This window comes from Triturus cristatus, chromosome 3_1 (assembly GCF_964204655.1).
Source record: "Triturus cristatus chromosome 3_1, aTriCri1.1, whole genome shotgun sequence".
In the NCBI taxonomy this organism is placed as follows: Eukaryota; Metazoa; Chordata; class Amphibia; order Caudata; family Salamandridae; genus Triturus; species Triturus cristatus.
Window position 1 is genome coordinate 140,025,489 of NC_140583.1, and position 16,969 is coordinate 140,042,457.

General features: G+C 43.3%; 1 protein-coding gene across 2 annotated transcripts in view; it reads right to left on the reverse strand.

Annotated features, from left to right (window-relative positions):
• TPCN2 (two pore segment channel 2) overlaps positions 1-16,969 on the reverse strand; it is a 261,921-nt gene that overhangs the window by 193,758 nt on the left and 51,194 nt on the right. For both annotated transcript variants that reach the window (XM_085643579.1, XM_085643578.1), the window contains exon 3: positions 3,807-3,883. In XM_085643579.1, coding sequence (XP_085499705.1) covers positions 3,807-3,883 — 77 coding nt within the window. The remainder of the gene's footprint in view (positions 1-3,806; positions 3,884-16,969) is intronic.

Here is a 16,969-nt window from a genome sequence, read left to right on the forward strand (position 1 = left end):
CTGTTATTCATACAAAGTTTGTTTCCCCACTGCTGTGACGTAGTTATGTTCAGTCTTGAAGCTGGCGTGTGCCCTCTCAGCCCCGGTTTATTTCTCTGTTTGATTGTTCATGTTATGGACTGATCAAAACCCATCGTCAACATAAAACAGCAGAAGGCTAACTGTGACTAAGGGATGTTTTTCACTTCAGGGATCATTACAAACATCTGGTGCTTCACTGCATTCCATGCCACTCAGAACCTCTCGGTGAAAAACACCGCTTTTTTCACAGTTAACAGTCTAAAATTCTATATATTTTTGGAGCTGAAGGACTTCACTAACAATACCCCAGGTCTTAGAGGGCACCCCCAAGTCGCCTCCAGGAGAACGCTGACAAATCCATACTCTTCGCAGTAAAAAGCATTCCTGCGTGATTATTGAAATGAGATGACTAACCAACGCGTACAGCTGAAATAAAGCGCCCCGGGAGCCGCATGATTCAGAGCGGTCAAAATACTGTAAGGTGTCTCCATTATTTCTGGACAGTTGGAAAAAACGTAATTCTTAATTCAATCGTTTATTTTGGTTTTATTAAGCTGCTCTGTGGCCCATATCTACCTATGCAAGTGGCAGTAGCATATTGCAGGCCTCTCTGCCGGCAGTGTTTATCTTAATTAAGGCTGTTAGTGGAAATGGGTTCGAGTTCTTGAGAGGGAGTAGACTGCTGCGGCCATTTTTACCCGCCATTCTCAGCTCCACGCGAGCTTCAGTTACAAGTAGGCCTGCAAAAATGTACGCGGGAATAAAGTGAATATTGAAGATGTAGTAGCAGGGAACCTTCAACGTTGTGACATGATATAACATTGGTTGGTTACTACGTCAAACGACCACTCAAGTTACGAACTACAGGTCACAGACAGGTGTCAGCAGCAAACGATTAACTAACTGGCTGACCCAGAGATTTTTTGCTTCACCCCCAAACATTTGTTTGAAAAAGACGCCTGCAATGCACTTTGACCCCCCCCCCCCCCCCCTTTGGCCCGTTTGTTTCTTTTAATTGTGTGTCATTTCGCCCGACTGTCATTTTCAAATAATTCGGTCACGTTCTTGGCACGGTTTTGGTTTTTAAGGTTTTTGTTGGATTGTTGTATGGTCTGTCGGCAGGCAAGAATCACCCATGTGTTTGTTGTGCTGTCCATTACTTTTACCATACCAACATGCTGAAAAAGTCAATGTTTCGGTTCATAATGTTAGTTTTTAAAAAGTTTTATTGGTAAAGGTTTACCCAATTACAAAGCATTATTCTTCCAATGACAGCACTGAGTATAACCACTGTGGTACAACAACGCCCGAACTGTGTGTTGGTAATCCATGTTTGTAGCAATGACGTTAATTGGTATCAGAGTCGATGTCCGAATCCGCTTTGTTTTGGTTAGAAAAGTAGCCATAAAAGCACACAAAAGTCACATTACAAATATGCACACAACAATCCATTGCACTAAAATTGAAAAAAACATCAGCAAATACACATACTATTAAAACAAGCATTGGCATAGCCAATAGGTCTCGCTTTTGGGACCTTATAGGTATTTTGTCATGCAGCACAATATCATTGGTGCAACAACATCAACTGTTGCATGGCAAAACACTTAGAAGGTTCCAAAGGCGAGACCTATTGGCTATGCCAATGCTTGTTTCTTTTTTTAGCCATGCTGTACAGCAAAACCATCTGCAAAGCCAACAGGTCCCAATGGCAAACTCATTTTGGCTTTGCCAATGCTTATTTTACTGGTAGTCATACCATACATACTAGACCAACTCATTCAATGGTTTAGTTATTGATTTGCTGATCCAGACAGCATTACTTAAAGTAGGCAAAAAGTGCACTCCCACATCAGCATATGATCACAGACCGAAACTTTGATACACGGTTTAGATACTTCACCCGGCCTATCCTGCTCTGGAGGAGCGGCTCCTCCATAATGGCGGAGGAGCGTCGCCCCACTGATCAGAGTCAGTGAAAAGTCAAATGATAATACAGAATCATCATTTTATTTTCTGCTGACTGCCTGAGCCAGGGAGTCTGGGGCGGGGACGGGCCATGGCAGGGAGGAGGATTGGTGGGCACTGTAAAGTGCGCATGTTTGTTTGGCCGGCTGTCTTAGGCTTTCTGCCTATGGCCCGGCTGAATCTCTACTTGCCTGCCATACTGCTGCTGACACTACTCTGCATGGAAGGCCCCCATCTTGCCCAAAGAGTCCAACATAGCTGAAAAGAGTCTGGGAAACGATGCCCAACACCACAAGACTGGGGTTTGTCAACCTTCAGCAACCTCCTGAGTACCTCAAATTCAGAACAAGAAAAATTGCTGTCTGCAGATGGAAGAACGTTGTGTCACATCCTGGTGAGCACACAGAGCCCTGCAGAAACAGATTCCGTTCGAAAAAGTCCTGTTCGGCAGTCCTGCACATCAGCTGGCCCAATTCAGGGACCTTTATGGACCAGTTTGAGCCCCAAGATCTTAAACTGTTTGCGGATCGTATATTTATATGTCCGTGATGGTTGTATACATCCGCCAGAAGCTATCAAGCAAGAAACGAAAGGGAAATTTGAATACGTTTTTTGTGTGACCAATGCATTTCATGGCTTTGTTCCTTTAGTGCAGAGAAAAGGAGTTTCTTTTGTACAGTTTAAAATTATTCATTGTAGTCATATGGATTGGACTCGACATTGGTGATACACCTGATAAAGCGAGGGTTCCATGTTTTCTGGTGTTTTCCGTTTGAGTCGTTTTTTCCCACATCTTTGGCGGTAGAGTTTTAGTAAAATGCTTCATGTGTGGGAGTTTTATGGAAAAGAGCAAAGGTGATGAGAGCCCAATCTAATTTGCCTGAATAGCGAACATTTAATGCGCTCAAGTCCACATTGGGTGGGTAGTGAATGATACAGCAGGACCAGGTTACCAGCATGCCGTGGGCTCGCTGGAGACTTCCACACTTGGAAGCAAGCAGAGCCTCTGTAGGGTAGCTGACTCCTTCCTACTGAGGAGAGACATCCGCTCCACAGAGGGCATGTTCTTCTGCACGAAGTGTCCACGCAGGTCCAGAAAATGATCAGGGAGCCGCTGGCCAGTATGAGGATTGGCATCTGGGACAAATGGAAAATAGGATGGATGGCAAATATATTTCTTGTTGGGGACTTTCTTCCGCACATATGCAAAAACCAGATCACCTCCTCAGCTTTGCTCAGGTCTACACCCTACACCCAAAACCTCATGAACTCCAGGCCAAACTTAAAAGCCTCTTCTATCAGCTCAACAGCTCATTGTGAAATAAAAGCCATCCCCTCAAACAGGCATGGAGGATCCAGAAAGCAGAGCCTCTAGGCCTGGTACCAAGGGATGTCCATGAAGAACACGTGAGAATCATCTACGAACAAGAGAGACTCCTGCACCGAATTCAACAGAACTACTGGCGGACGCATAATGTTGAAGAGCAGTGAAATAAGTCACATGTATGATGTGCAACACTGAAGACCTGAAACCACATCTACAGACTCCCTCTCAGCCTTCTCATGGGTGAGCACTTGGCAACCCGCTGAAACGGAGCATAGACCAACTGCACGCGCGCCTACAAGCAATTCAGTGTACACTTTGTAGGCAAAAATAAACAAAGAGAAGCCCTCCTGAACTTACAGTCCATCAGAGAGCTCCGTTCTGCTCATTCTTGACCAACCCACCCAAGGTGAGAACTTTAGTCCTATATGACCAACATACATTCGTATGAAAGTAAATGTAAGCTTAAGCAGTAAAGCACAGAGTTTCTCACCACTGGTAAATGCTGGAGTAATACCATCTGTACAGCCGCAGGGAGTTTTCATCAACGCGGTGGTTTATGGAACGATACTAGAGGGAGGAGGAAAAAAAACTATTTAGACAGAGGGCTTGAAATATAGGTTTGCAAAAAGAATGAGCACCCCAAACAAACCCAATCCAAACACAATATAATAAAGACTGAAATAACGCCTATAGGCGACAATGCAATTATGGAATTCAACAAATAAGTAGCGAGTGGTCTTAAAAGTTGGGTCTGCCTCTATGGACAATGGTGTAAAACACAACCTCAGTCAACCGACTAGGAGACTGCAACGGACATAGAACTATAAAAGCAACACAAGAACCGCTCTGCTTTTCGTCAAGTATCGGCGGAGGCAAACGTTGTGGTTTTAATGCACCAACATGCAAATAGCAGTTTGCAGGTAGTACTACAGCATCGCCAGACCTGGAGCCTTTTCCAATGCTTCATTTTAGCTGCAAGAGACCGCGGAGGCAGGAAGGCATCTCTGGCATGGGGAGATTGTGCGTTTCAGAGACAACAAGGAGAAGGTTCTGTGATGGAATAAGGGGATGGTTTAGTACGGTGGGTTAGCACCAGGGCCGGACAGACCTTTTATTCCACCGGCTCTTCCCCGGTGGACTGGAGCTCAGGCCCACTCCTGGTGCCTATGTCAATTTCATCAGGACCCCGAGGTTAACTGCAGCAGTCATGGTATGGGAGGCCGTAAGAGACAAAGAGGAGACAGAAAGACAGGGAAAGAAAGGAGAAAAAAAAAAGAGAAAGGCGAGAAAGAAAGGGAAAGGAGAGAGAAAGAAAGGGAACGGAGAGAAATAAAGGGAACGGAGAGAAAGGAAAGAAATAAAGGGAACGGGAAAGGAGAGAGAAAGAAAGAGCAAGGGAAAGGTGAGAAACAAAGGAGAAAGACAAGGAAAGGACAGAAACAAAGTTGAGAAACAAAGAAAGAAAGAAAAATGAGGGAAAAAAAAGAGAGAAAGAAAAAGAAAGGAGAAAACGAGAGAGGGAACATGAAAGGGGAAAAAGAAACAGAAGAGAAAGGGAAATGAGAGAATGAAAGAAAGAGAGGAGAGGAGAGAAAGACTGAAAGTGAAAGGAGAGAAAGAAGAGAAGGAAACAAAGAGGAGAGAAACAAAAAAGAAAGACAGTGAAAAGGAGAAAGAAATGGAAAGGAAAAAGAAACAAAGAGGAGAGAAACAAAGGAGAGAGAGGGAAACGGGAAAAAGAAACAAAGAGGAGAGAAACAAAGGAGAGAGAGGGAAACGGGAAAAAGAAACGAGAGAGAAACAAAAAGAAAGAGGAAAGGAAAAGGAGAGAAAGGGAAAGGAGAGCAAGAAGAGAGATGAAAAAGAGAGGAGAGAAACAAAAAAGACAAAGGGAAAGGAAAGAGAGAGAGAGAGAGAGAGAGAGAGAGAGAGAGAGAGAGAGAGAGAGAGAGAGAGAGAGAGAGAGAGAGAGAGAGAGAGAGAGAGAGAGAGAGAGAGAGAGAGAGAGAGAGAGAGAGAGAGAGAGAGAGAGAGAGAGAGAGCAAGTGAATGGAGAGAAACAAAGGAGAGCACCAAAAAAAAGGGAAAAAAAGAAAGGGAACAGTAAAGGGGAAAAGAAACAAGAGAGAAAGGAGAGACAGAAAGGGAAAGGAGAGAGAACGAAAAAAGGGGAAAGGAGCAAAAGCGAGGGAAAGGAGAGAAAAAGAAAGAAAGAAGAGAAAAAGAAAAGCAAGAAGAGAAAAAGAAAGAAAGAAGAGAAAGAAGAAAGGAAGGAAAGAAAAAAGAGGGAGAAAGGGAAGACGAAAGGACAGAGAAAAGAAAAGCATGAAAGAGAAAGGGAAGGGAGATAAACAAAAAGAAAGGAAAGATGGAAAGGGGAAAAAGAACAGGAGAGAAAGAAAGGGAAAGGAGAGCAAGTGAAAGGAGAGCGAGCAAGGGAAAAGGAGAGAGAGCAAGGAAAGGAGAGGAGAGCAAGGGAAAGGAGAGAGAGAGAGAGCGAGCAAGTGAAAGGAGAGAAAACAAAGAGGAGATAAACAAAAAGAGAAAAGGAAAGGGAAACAGGAAAGGGGGAAAAGTAACAGAAGGGAGGGAAAGGGAAAGGGGAAAAAGAAAGGGAAAGGAGAAAGAGAAAGGGGATAAAGAGAGAGGAGAGAAAGAATGAAAGGGGAAAGGAGAGAAAGAAAGGGAAAGTTGAAAGACAGGGAAAAGGAGAAAGAAAGGGAAAGGAAAAAGAAAGGAAGAGGAGAGAAAGAAAGGGAAAGGAGAGAAAGAAAAGAAAACAAAAAGAGGGAAAGTAAAAGGAGAGAGAAAGGGAAAGGAGAGAAAGGGAAAGGAGAGAGCAAGAAAAAGGGAAAGGAGAGAGAAAAAGAAAGAAAGGAGAGAGAAAAGAGAGCAAGAAAAAGGGAAAGGAGAGAGAATGAAAGAACGAAAAGAGAGAAAGAGGGGAGGGAGAAAGAAAAAGGATAGAAAGAAAGGGGAAAGGAGAGAGAACAATAAAAAAGGAGAGAAGAGGAAATAAATAAAGGGAAAGGAGAGAAAAGGGGAAATAAGGGAAAGGAGAGAAAGGAAAAATAGAAAGAAATAGAAAGGGAAAAGAAAAAAGAGGGAGAAAGGAAAAAATGAAAAGGAGAGAGAAAGGAGAGAAAGAGAAAGAGGAGAGGGAAAGGGGAAAAGAAACAGAAGAGAGAAATAAAGGGAAAGACAGAAAAGGGGAGAGAAGGAACGAAAGAGAAGAGAGAAAGAAAGAGAAAGTGGACGGAAGGAGAAAAGAGAAAGTGGACGGAAAGGAGAAAGAGAAAGTGGACGGAAAGGGAGAAAGAGAAAGTGGACGGAAAGGAGAAAGAGAAAGTGGACGGAAAGGGAAGAGAAGTGGACGGAAAGGAAGAAAGAGAAAGTGGACAGAAATGGAAAGGAGAAAAGAGAAAGTGGACAGAAAGGGAAAGGAGAAAGAGGAGAGAGGGAGAGAGGAGAGAGAAGGGGAGAGAGAGGGAGAGAGGGAAAGGAGAGAGAGAGAAGAGAGAGAGAGAGAGAAAGAGAGAGGGAAAGGAGAGAGAGAGAGAGGGAAAGGAGAGAGAGAGAGAGAGAGAGGAGAGAGAGAGAGAGAGAGAGAGAGAGAGAGAGAGAGGGAAAGGAGAAGAGAGAGAGAGAGAGAGAGAGAGAGAGAGAGAGAGAGAGAGAGAGAGAGAGGGGAAAGGAGAGAGAGAGAGAGAGAGAGAGAGAGAGAGAGAGAGAGAGAGAGAGAGAGAGAGAGAGAGAGAGAGAGAGAGAGAGAGAGAGGAAAAGAGAAAGAAATAAAGGGAAAAGAAAAAAGAGGGAGAAAGGGAAAGACGAAAGGAGAGAAAGAGAAAGGATGAAAGAGAAAAGGAAAGGAGAGAAAGAGGGAGAAAGGAAAAGGAGAGGAAGGAAAGGGAAAGGAGAAAAAGAAAGGGAAAGGAGAAAAAGTAAGGGAGAGAAACAAAAAGACGGAAAGGGAAAGGAGAGACAGAAAGGAAAAGAGAGCGAAGGAGGGAGACAGAAAGGGAAAGGAGAGCGAAGGAAAGAAAAAAGAAGAGAAGGAGAGAAAGAATGAAAAGAGAAAGAAAGGGAAAAGAGAGAAGGAAAGAAGGGGAAGGAGAGAAGGAAAGAAGGGGAAAGGAGAGAAGGAAAGAAGGGGAAAGGAGAGAAGGAAAGAAGGGGAAAGGGGAAAGGAGAGAAGGAAAGAAGGGAAAGAAGGGGAAGGGAGAGAAGGAAAGAAGGGGAAAGGAGAGAAGAGAGAGAAAGGAGAAAACGAAAGAGAGAAAGGAGAGAAAGAAAGAAAAGAGAAACAAAGGGAGCGAGTAAAAGAAAGGGAAAGGAGAGAAAGAGAGTGGGCTAATTTCGGGGCTCAGGACAGGCTTGAAGTCAAAAGAGATAGTAACTGCTCTCTTCTTGCATAAATAAGGCACGGGTATCATGAACACTTTCACTATAACAAGCATTGGCATAGCCAATAGGTCTCGCCTTTTGGACCTTATAACGTGTTAAGTCAGAGATATTGTCAATGTTTAGGTCTCGCCAACGCAGCGCACATGCGTTGCTTAGGAGGACCTTTAGTCGTCATTCTGCTCTTTTTTGAAGCACACACTCGTGCTTGTGGCTGCATCCGCCTTGCGGGAGCACGCAGCAGCGCGCATGCTAATTGGCCGCTGCTTGCTCCCGCAAGGCGGATGCCACCACAAGCACGAGTGTGTGCTTCGAAAACAGCTGCTGCGTGTTCCCTTCTGAACTGCTAGTCTTTCACGCGTGCAATTGTTTCCATTGAGTGACGTGCGTCATCGCTCCTGGTTAATCTCTCCACTGCTTCTGTAGCAGTCCCTCTCTGCCTCACTTCCCCTCCCCTCCCCTATGGATCTCTGTCGCTCAAACCCCTACCCACACAGAAGCCCCACACACATTTACCACCTGCAGCAATCAAGTGGTGAATCAGCAGTAATTTCACATCTGCATCGTTATTTCCTATACTGAGGAATATAACTAGGTGGAATTCCGTGCGGAGATACAACACTAATGCCGATTACAGTTTCTGGGAATCACGGCATGGACCACCTACTGTGTAATCGTGGCCTTCATGTTTTGCAGAGAATCACAGGGAGGCTCAGCAGGAGCTGTAAACTTCTCTTATGAAGATCAGCCCGTGAGTTACCTGCCCATTTTTTCTTTTCTCTGATGATTGTTGCCTTAGGGGTTTTAAGTGGTCCAGGTAAATTTGGGGGTTGTTACTTGCATTAGTTTCAATTGTGCAGCAAAACAAGTTTTTGATTTAACACTACGACTTAATGTTTTGCCTCTTCAATCCGGTTTCTTTTTTTTTTCTTCTCTCCCATCCCTTTTTAGCTCTGTCGCTGTACTCTCTCTGGCTATAAAAAGAACGTTTTTTGCATTAGCCTCTTCTTTCCAACCCGCTCTCCTCTCCAAATATTCCTCTGGGATAGATTAAGAGATAGAAAACGAGAAGTGAGAGCTAAATGTTGAAATAAAGACAGTAGTGTACTGCTGGAATCAACATTTGCTTTGTTACTATAAATATCCACTTCGCTCAGTGTGGCAGTGAAATTCTGAATTGAGCTACTCGCTAGGGTTTAGAGGACCTTCAGACACAGTTAAGAAATTAGAAGTGAAAAGGAAAAAAAAGAAAAACATTGGCGAACTCAATAAGTCTTGGCTTTAACAGCAGAGTTGTTGGTTTTTCTAATGCTTGTCCACATTGGCAAGCTTTCTTTACCATTCCAAGATGACTGTTGTATTTTGCTGCAACGCCTTGACCATGTTGGACACTAAAAAAATGATAGTGTATAAATAATCAAGCATTTGCAATGCAATAGGTCTCGCAGTTACCCTAGTTTAAGATAATGGCATTGAAAAATGACAATGCCTTTTATTTAGGTTTTCAAAACGAAAACAAAAATAAAAGGCAGTTAGTTGCAATGTCAATAGCTCAAACTCGCATAAATGCGAGACCTATTGCATTGCAAATGCTTGTTTTAAGGTATGTTGTAAAGCAATGTAGCTGCTGTGTTCAGTGCTGTGAAGTTTGTGTGCAAGTTGTGCTTACTGTATTGACGCAAGGGCAGTGGCATGGTGTGGAATGTAGTGTTGAGTTGTGATATGATGTGTGTTGGTGGGATGTATGTGTGTAGTGTGTTTTGCTGGTGTGTATGTTGGTGGTATATGTCCTCGTGGGCTGGGGCAGCTGACTCCTACTGACATCATGTTCTACTTATGAGCCAACAATGGACCTATAAGATGCACCAGACGGTCACCCGCTCGTTTTGAGGAGATTCACTTTATTGTAAACATTTTGCTTGTGTCCTGTAATCTCGTCAACTTCTCAATAAAGTTGTTTAAAAAAAAAAAAGGGGGGGTGCTTTCAGCGCCTCGTCAGGGGCAGTAAGCGCTATGAAAATCTACAATATAGCTGTGTTTTGGCTTTCAAAAGTCTTTATCCTGAATCAGAATGCGCTTGTATGTATTTATTTGTTTTTGCAGTTGTTATATAGCGCTAACTCTACCCGACGGTACCCGAGTGGTTTACATAAGTTCTAGTTCCATTACACACGGTCAAGTCAAGTTCATTTTTTCGGAGGAAGACCGGCACAGGAAAATGAAGTGATTTGCGAAGGATCACAGGATGTTGAGCTGAAGCGGAGACTCAGACCGCGCTACAAATAACAAACAAAGAAGAGTGGGATGGGGGTGCAAACATGGAGCACAGGCTGCTAATGAAAACAAGCAGCTCAAGAGGAGTGGTGGGGGCGGGCACAGAAATGAAGCTGCTGCCCCTGCTCGCTCCCGGGAGCAAAATGCCGTGGGAGTTAACATTACAAAAAGAGATGGGACATGCACCCCCCTTCAGCCATTTGCGTGCTTTCATTACTGAAACACCCATGCAAAAGCCAATCAGATATGTGGGAGGAGTCAGACCCACACGGAGAAGTTTTCAGTACTTACAAGAAGCCTCCCATAGAGCATTGCAGGCGCGCTGCACTATGCTCGACCTAAAAAGGTTGCAGGCTCCCAGTCCAAGGTGCCTAGAGATCGAGAACAAAAGAGTGAAATGACAAATGTTCTGCAAATGCTTTTGAATTCCTAAAAAGTAAATGAAAGTTTTATTTTCTTCCTGGCTGAGGTCATTCCCAACTACAAGCACGGTCTGAAAAATAAATGACTGTAAAAGTGAAAAAAAAATTGAAAAACGTTTAAAAAAGAAAGAAATGTTGCATCCTATCATTAAGTTCACGAAAGAACATTCCATTAATGTCATAATAATCAGGTTATGTAGATGGCTACTTTGAATACAGTGGTGCTTCATGCAGGGATCTATGTGTAACCTGTAGGACACGCGATTGATTTCCAGCATGGTCATCTGAGACTGATAAAATACGTGTAACTTGGTCAAGTAGTAGGAACACTCGTTCCTTACAGTGCTACAAAGCAACAAACTTTGCAGTAGCGGCTCCACATTAAAAAACAAGTACTGAAAAACATTAGTTGAGGTGTTCTTTAAAAAGTAAACGAATGATAACACTAAACAAAATACCTTATTAATTCCTAAATTATGCCAGAAGGCATATGGTCTTATAATAGTGATCATTCACGATTAGTCAAGCATCTTGTATAGCATCATTGTTTTTTTTCTTTCAAAATCACCTAAACTGATGTTTTTTAGTACAGTTGATATATATATGTTTATGGCTCATAGTGTGCAATCATTGTACCCCAAACGTCTGATAAAATCTGCTTATAAAATAAGTGGTTAAACAGAGCTACATAGTGCACAGTATGGTGTTGTCTAGTTGGTGTGCATGCTTTTCATGTTTGTTTAGTATAGGTGTTGGACTTGGCCCTGGGCACAGGCTCAGTTTTTTCCTTCACTCCTCCTGTTTTGTGAGCCCGTTTAATTTGGGGTGTAGGACTGTGTGACTTCACCACTGCTAAAATACTAAAGTGCTAATGACGACTCCCTAAAACATGGTGAATGTGAGTTCCTCAGTTGGCATATTTAATTTATTTATAAGGTCCTAGTAAAGTGGTATACCATATAACCAGTGCTGGTAAATAAATACTACTAGTGGGCTTGCAGCACTTATTGTGCCACCCATTTACATAGCCTTTTAAACATGCATCAGACCTACCTTTGCAGCCAGTTGGCAGTTTTAAATTGTCAAATTGACTTATTGAAAATTTATCAAATTCATTTTTCACTATTGCAAGGCCTACCTCTCCCACAGGAAAACATTGGGCTACCTTATTTCATTTAATAAGTGTTAACTTTGGATTGGGAGCAAGTTGGACAGTCCCGTTTGGTGTCTGAGGAACTGTAACTTAAAACCCGCTTTAACGATACAGTCAGATATTAAGTCACAATTCTGAAAATGCCACTTTTAGAAAGTTTGTATTTTCTCTTCCTAACCACTTGGTGCTTGCAGCCTGTTCCTGGGACACAGACAGCTGGGTGAAGACCAAGCACAGGCCTACAGGCAACGGCGGCTCCTCCGCTAAGACGGAGGAGTGTTACCCGACTACATTTTGAGCAGTGGATAAAATAAAAATGAAATGACCATGCTGGGACGCTGGCCCCTCTCCTTTGCCAGCGACGCGTTCTACCACTGGGCAGGTCTTCTTCAGCAAGATCCCGCCCTCCCAATACACATCCCCCGTTCAGTCCCTTTTTCACCTGCCACTTGCACATCCGTCACCCGCTGTTTTCTGCATCAAGAGGCAGGAAATATTGGCCCTATAACTAAGGAAAACTAGAGATCAAGTCTATTTTTCGGCCATCCATCCTCGAGTGTTGGCCGATTGTCCATAGTATATCCTTTGCATCGCGTTTATTTATTCCCTTATTATACACTCCCCTTTAGCCCAGTTGCAGGCAGCTTTGAGTCAACTCATTTGGTTAGTTCACCCAAAGCACAAGTCTGTGTAATCTGAACTTCTCATGTTCGAATCCTGGTGGACACCTCTGCCTTTCATCCTTGTGAGGCTGAACACAAACAAAGGCCATTGTGCTGCAAACGATTGCAAGCGTTACCAGGGCATAGAGATGCTTCAGGTTGACAAGTGAACTACCAAAAGTAAGCGAACATTTAATAATCAGTGACAGGTACAACGACGATAACAATTTACAAAATGCAGCTGTCAGCAGGGAGCAGTAAAATTGGCTGTGAACGCCAGATATCTGCAGGTTTGAATCTAGAAGGGCCGATTTGACTTTCATCATTCCTAGGTCCAAATGGCAATCAGCAGAAACAGCAATGCTCCAATACTAAATAGATCTTCCAAGCCCATGGGCTTCGGGTACAGTTTGTCTGTTGTGAAGGGTACAGTTTGTCTGTTGTGAAGGAATAGCTGACAGCAGTCGGTTCTGGTTTTATTGGAAGCAAGTCGGGTTCATCCCTTTAAATTCTCTGCTTGCGCCACGCAATCCGTCGTATCTTTAACACACAAGCCATTCCCTCCCCCACCCTCTAAACAACTTCCTGTTCTAGGCACCAAGCAGGAGAAACTGATCTGTAAAGCACATAAGAGTCGGAAAATTATATTTTCTTTTTCCTAAAAAAAATCCCATGCCCTTAGCATCCTTAGGAAGTTCTCAGCGACTTAACACTGCAGCCCAATGAAAGTATGGACATTCCGCTCTCTTTCTGATACATTTTTTTGCTTCATTAATGATTCATTTCAAGTTTTCTAAAGTTATTTTGATTTCTCTTGTCGCCCCAGCGCGGAATTAGAGTGTATTGTTTCTACAATATTGTCTCCCTACTACGACACAATTTAGAGTCAGATTACTCGTTCACAAAGATGGCTCATATCCCGTCCGCCTTACTACAAGTGCATTGTATACCACGGTCCTTGTAAGAAGGCAGATGAGCTTGCTAACACACGTGTAATATCTAAACACTTGGATATCCTGCCTGCTTTATTACAACACATTTGTAATGTGAAAAACGTATTTTACTTTATTAACCTGAACATCAGTTCTTCCGTTTTTACCCCCACGCCCCCGAGATGTTGAATCGCAAACTTTGCTGTTTTTCTATTTGTTTCAAGTCAGCACAGACTTGTTTGCTCGTGTCTTTTTACACACCCGGTTTTGACCTATCTGCTCTTTGCCCGTCTAGAGCTTATCAATGCCCATGTGAAGTGTGTATACTGGTTTGTTGGATTGTCTGTCAGGAGCAGGCCTTATCCTTACTACCTAATCCGGGACGGTTCCTTTTGTAATTATTTTGCACATCTCCAGCCCATGCAACTTGTATAAACACCCTTGCCGCTCTTTGTTCGATGTCCACTCTCTTCATAGCAAACACAACAAGATGATGGACGGAGCGCTGAAACGTTTCAACCAATCACAAATCTGGGTTTAATCCATCGTTCTTTTGCTCACCACGCCACCCCAGTTCAGACATGGCCATATGCAAGTCAGTCTTGACCCTGCTCCTCATGGGAACAGTCCAGCCCAAACTGCCTGTCTTCATAGGCATGCCTGCGCTGTGAATGTGTGTGCCCGTGCGATATTAAATTCAATATACTTAGCAGACCTCCAACTACTGGCCTTTTTTGTAAGGTTAAGACCAAGAGAGTGATTTTCCACAGTAATAAAGCAGATGGGATATTGAACATACTAGTAATAAGGCAGACAAGCCATCTAACACACTTGAAATAAGGTGGATGGGATATCCGCCATGTTTATTATGAAGTAATCCGTCTGGCAAAGTCTAAATCGGGGCCTTAGACATTTTTGTGGGGTTAAGGGGTGGAGACAATGTAAGGGAGGGAGAAAGAGATGGACAGAAAGTGAGGAGAGACACCGAGTTTGAGACCAAGAGAGAGGGAAGAAAAGAAATACACAGTGTCAGCTAAAAGAGAGGGGCAGAGAGAGAACTCGGACAGAAAAAGAGAACATCAAGAGAAAATATATAAAAATAAATAATACACAACACACGGAAACATGGAACATCCCTCAGATAGTGCAGTCACACCAAATTTGACAGAAAGTGATTTTATGCATACGAGAGACGCACCTAAGCTCACAGAACTAGACTGCTTCCTGCTCCCCTTTTCTCGGTTGAGGTAATCTACTGATCATGTTCGCCCGTCGGTTCTCACTCCAAAAGTGCCAAGCAAAATCTACAAACGGACGTTCAAGAAATCCATGCCCTTTCCTAACCACTTCTTACAGTGGCCCACAGAGAAATGTTCCCAGGGTGATCCTCCCTAAATCCTTAGAACAGTCACAAATCCAGAAATGCAAACCCAGACCAATGCAAACCAAACGAGGAAGGACCTGCTACAGGCTGATAACATGACCCCTGAAGCCAGGCTGAAACATCATCAGAAAACATGCAAGACAAGCATTCTCAACCTCTAGAACAAACATGGACCAAAAAGGTTTCCAGATTATTAAAGACCAGTAATAATACTTCCAGCCGAGGCAAACCTAGTGTACCATCATAACGAGACCTTTGTGGCAGAGTATTAAATATGCGTCAAGTGATGTAATGCAAAATGATGGGTGCCCCTGCAGAATGTGAACAAGGGTCTATCATATTTCAGATATATTCATCTTGAGCTGAAAGGGGGACCCTATTTAGGCCTGGATAACTTGTACTACAGGGGCTACAGGTGCCTGCATTACGCCCCTATTATTTTTGGGGTCGGTTTATCTAACACTAGAAACAGTCTGATGGCCACCCCAGACACTCCAAGAAGATCAGAACAAGAGCTTCAGTGCACCACAGAATCCAGAATGGAGGAGAGCGTCACCAACAGTCATCGCTCCGATGTTACCCCTCAATTCTGGGCACTGAGGAAGAGCAGCGGGTGTACTATTCAGAGAAACGCCTTCCACTACCCCCTTATCTAGTTTCAAGAGCAATTCATTCCCTCTACCTTCCTAGAAGCAGTTACCTGAGCCTTTTGCTGGAGTAAAAGGACAACCATTTCCAGTGTGAGACAGGGTCAGATTGGAGTTTGTGAACGTCCATAAATACATGTTGAGCATTGACAACCTTTTGAAACAAACCACTGTTTGATGTGTCCAATCCCAACCCTCTTGTGAGATTTACTTCTGAAGATATTTATACATTTATGGCAGAAACATATGCAACAGTAAAACCATTATGCCCATCAGTAGCCTTCTGTGACTGCCGGTCAAGTGGATTTGGAGCCATTTCCATCATAAAGGCACATTTACAGCGGTTAATAGCTTTGTGTAGGTGGAGAAATCTGCTTTCAGCGCCAGAGGGCTGATTCGCAAACAAGCCCTGGCGAACGGACCCTCAGTGAACTCTCGCATGGACTAGGGAAGGGTGGTGTGATGGGTTCTCCATCAAGCCCATCCTCAAATTCTAGAGTCCAGAAAGTGGCAGTGTGATCAGCAGACGGATGGGGGAGCACACATAGTTCACGTAACTCACGGCTTTCCATTGGCTAGCAACAGCAGCATGGTCATAACATACCCAGTCTTCTGTATGCATTTCCATGAGAAACATCTCTTAATTTTTATATGGCACTCATACCACACTGTAGTAGTTTCTAGGACAGGAAGTTAATGGGACCCAATTTACTAACGTCAGAAGGTCGAGTTGGCCTCTCTGGGATTGGAACATGTGGTCAGGGGGTTAATAAAAGGTGCCAATGGCTAGCGTGAACTCATTGAATTATCTCACAGACAAAAACACTGCAGCATGTGAACACCAAGTACAACAGATCTACAAACCGGACGACATAAATGGTTGATGTAACCTGTGCGGAGACCCATCTTGTGTAGGTGTGTGCACTGGTCCCACGTCGTGCGGGTATCCCTCCTCCAGCTAGGAGCAGCGATGGAAGAGCACTTTATGCTGGTGGTGTAGAACTGACTATTATGTCCAAATCAGTTACACCTAGAATTGAGCAAGAAATAGCACTCCATCGATGGTCGCAACTACTGTGCATATATCTTGAAACTAACAGTAAATGTCCTGGGAAGGATGGAAGGCCGAAGGACCTCACCAGGATTGGAGCTTCTGCACATGAAGTCAAACACAGATTTCTGAAGTGGATGCATTAGTCTAGTGAGCACCAAGACCCACCCTTGCCATTAAAGAAACATAAAAAAATAACAAAGGATGGAAACTTCCATTTGACACCTGGCGCTCAAGAAATCTATAGAAGATGACTAGCAATGGCACAAGGCTCCTACAAATCCTTGCATTTGTTCAGTGCAAGATAATGTAATAATAAAAAGTATGTACTATCGTGTAGTCCATACAGGAGGGTCTGTGCAGTACATTGTATGGATGGTATGTAATCTATAAACACACTAAATACAGCAGCTGTAGTTCCTAGTAGGCAGATACATGCATTGCCATCTGCTTGGTACCATTTCAATAAAGTACAAATATTATAATATCTCCATGGCTGGGCCAGATTGCACTTTGTATTTAAGGTTTCCTCCAAAAATCGCAGGATATGCAGTCGCTCGAAACTTTAGACAAGGGCCTTAATTTGGTTTCTTAAAAGCATAGGATTCTATGGAGAAAGAATATGAAATAAATATATATATATATATTCTTTTTTTTGTGGAGTATCAAAGAAAACAGGAGTGTTGGACAGTGGGGGTGGTATGTATATGAAAGAGGAAAGAAAGAT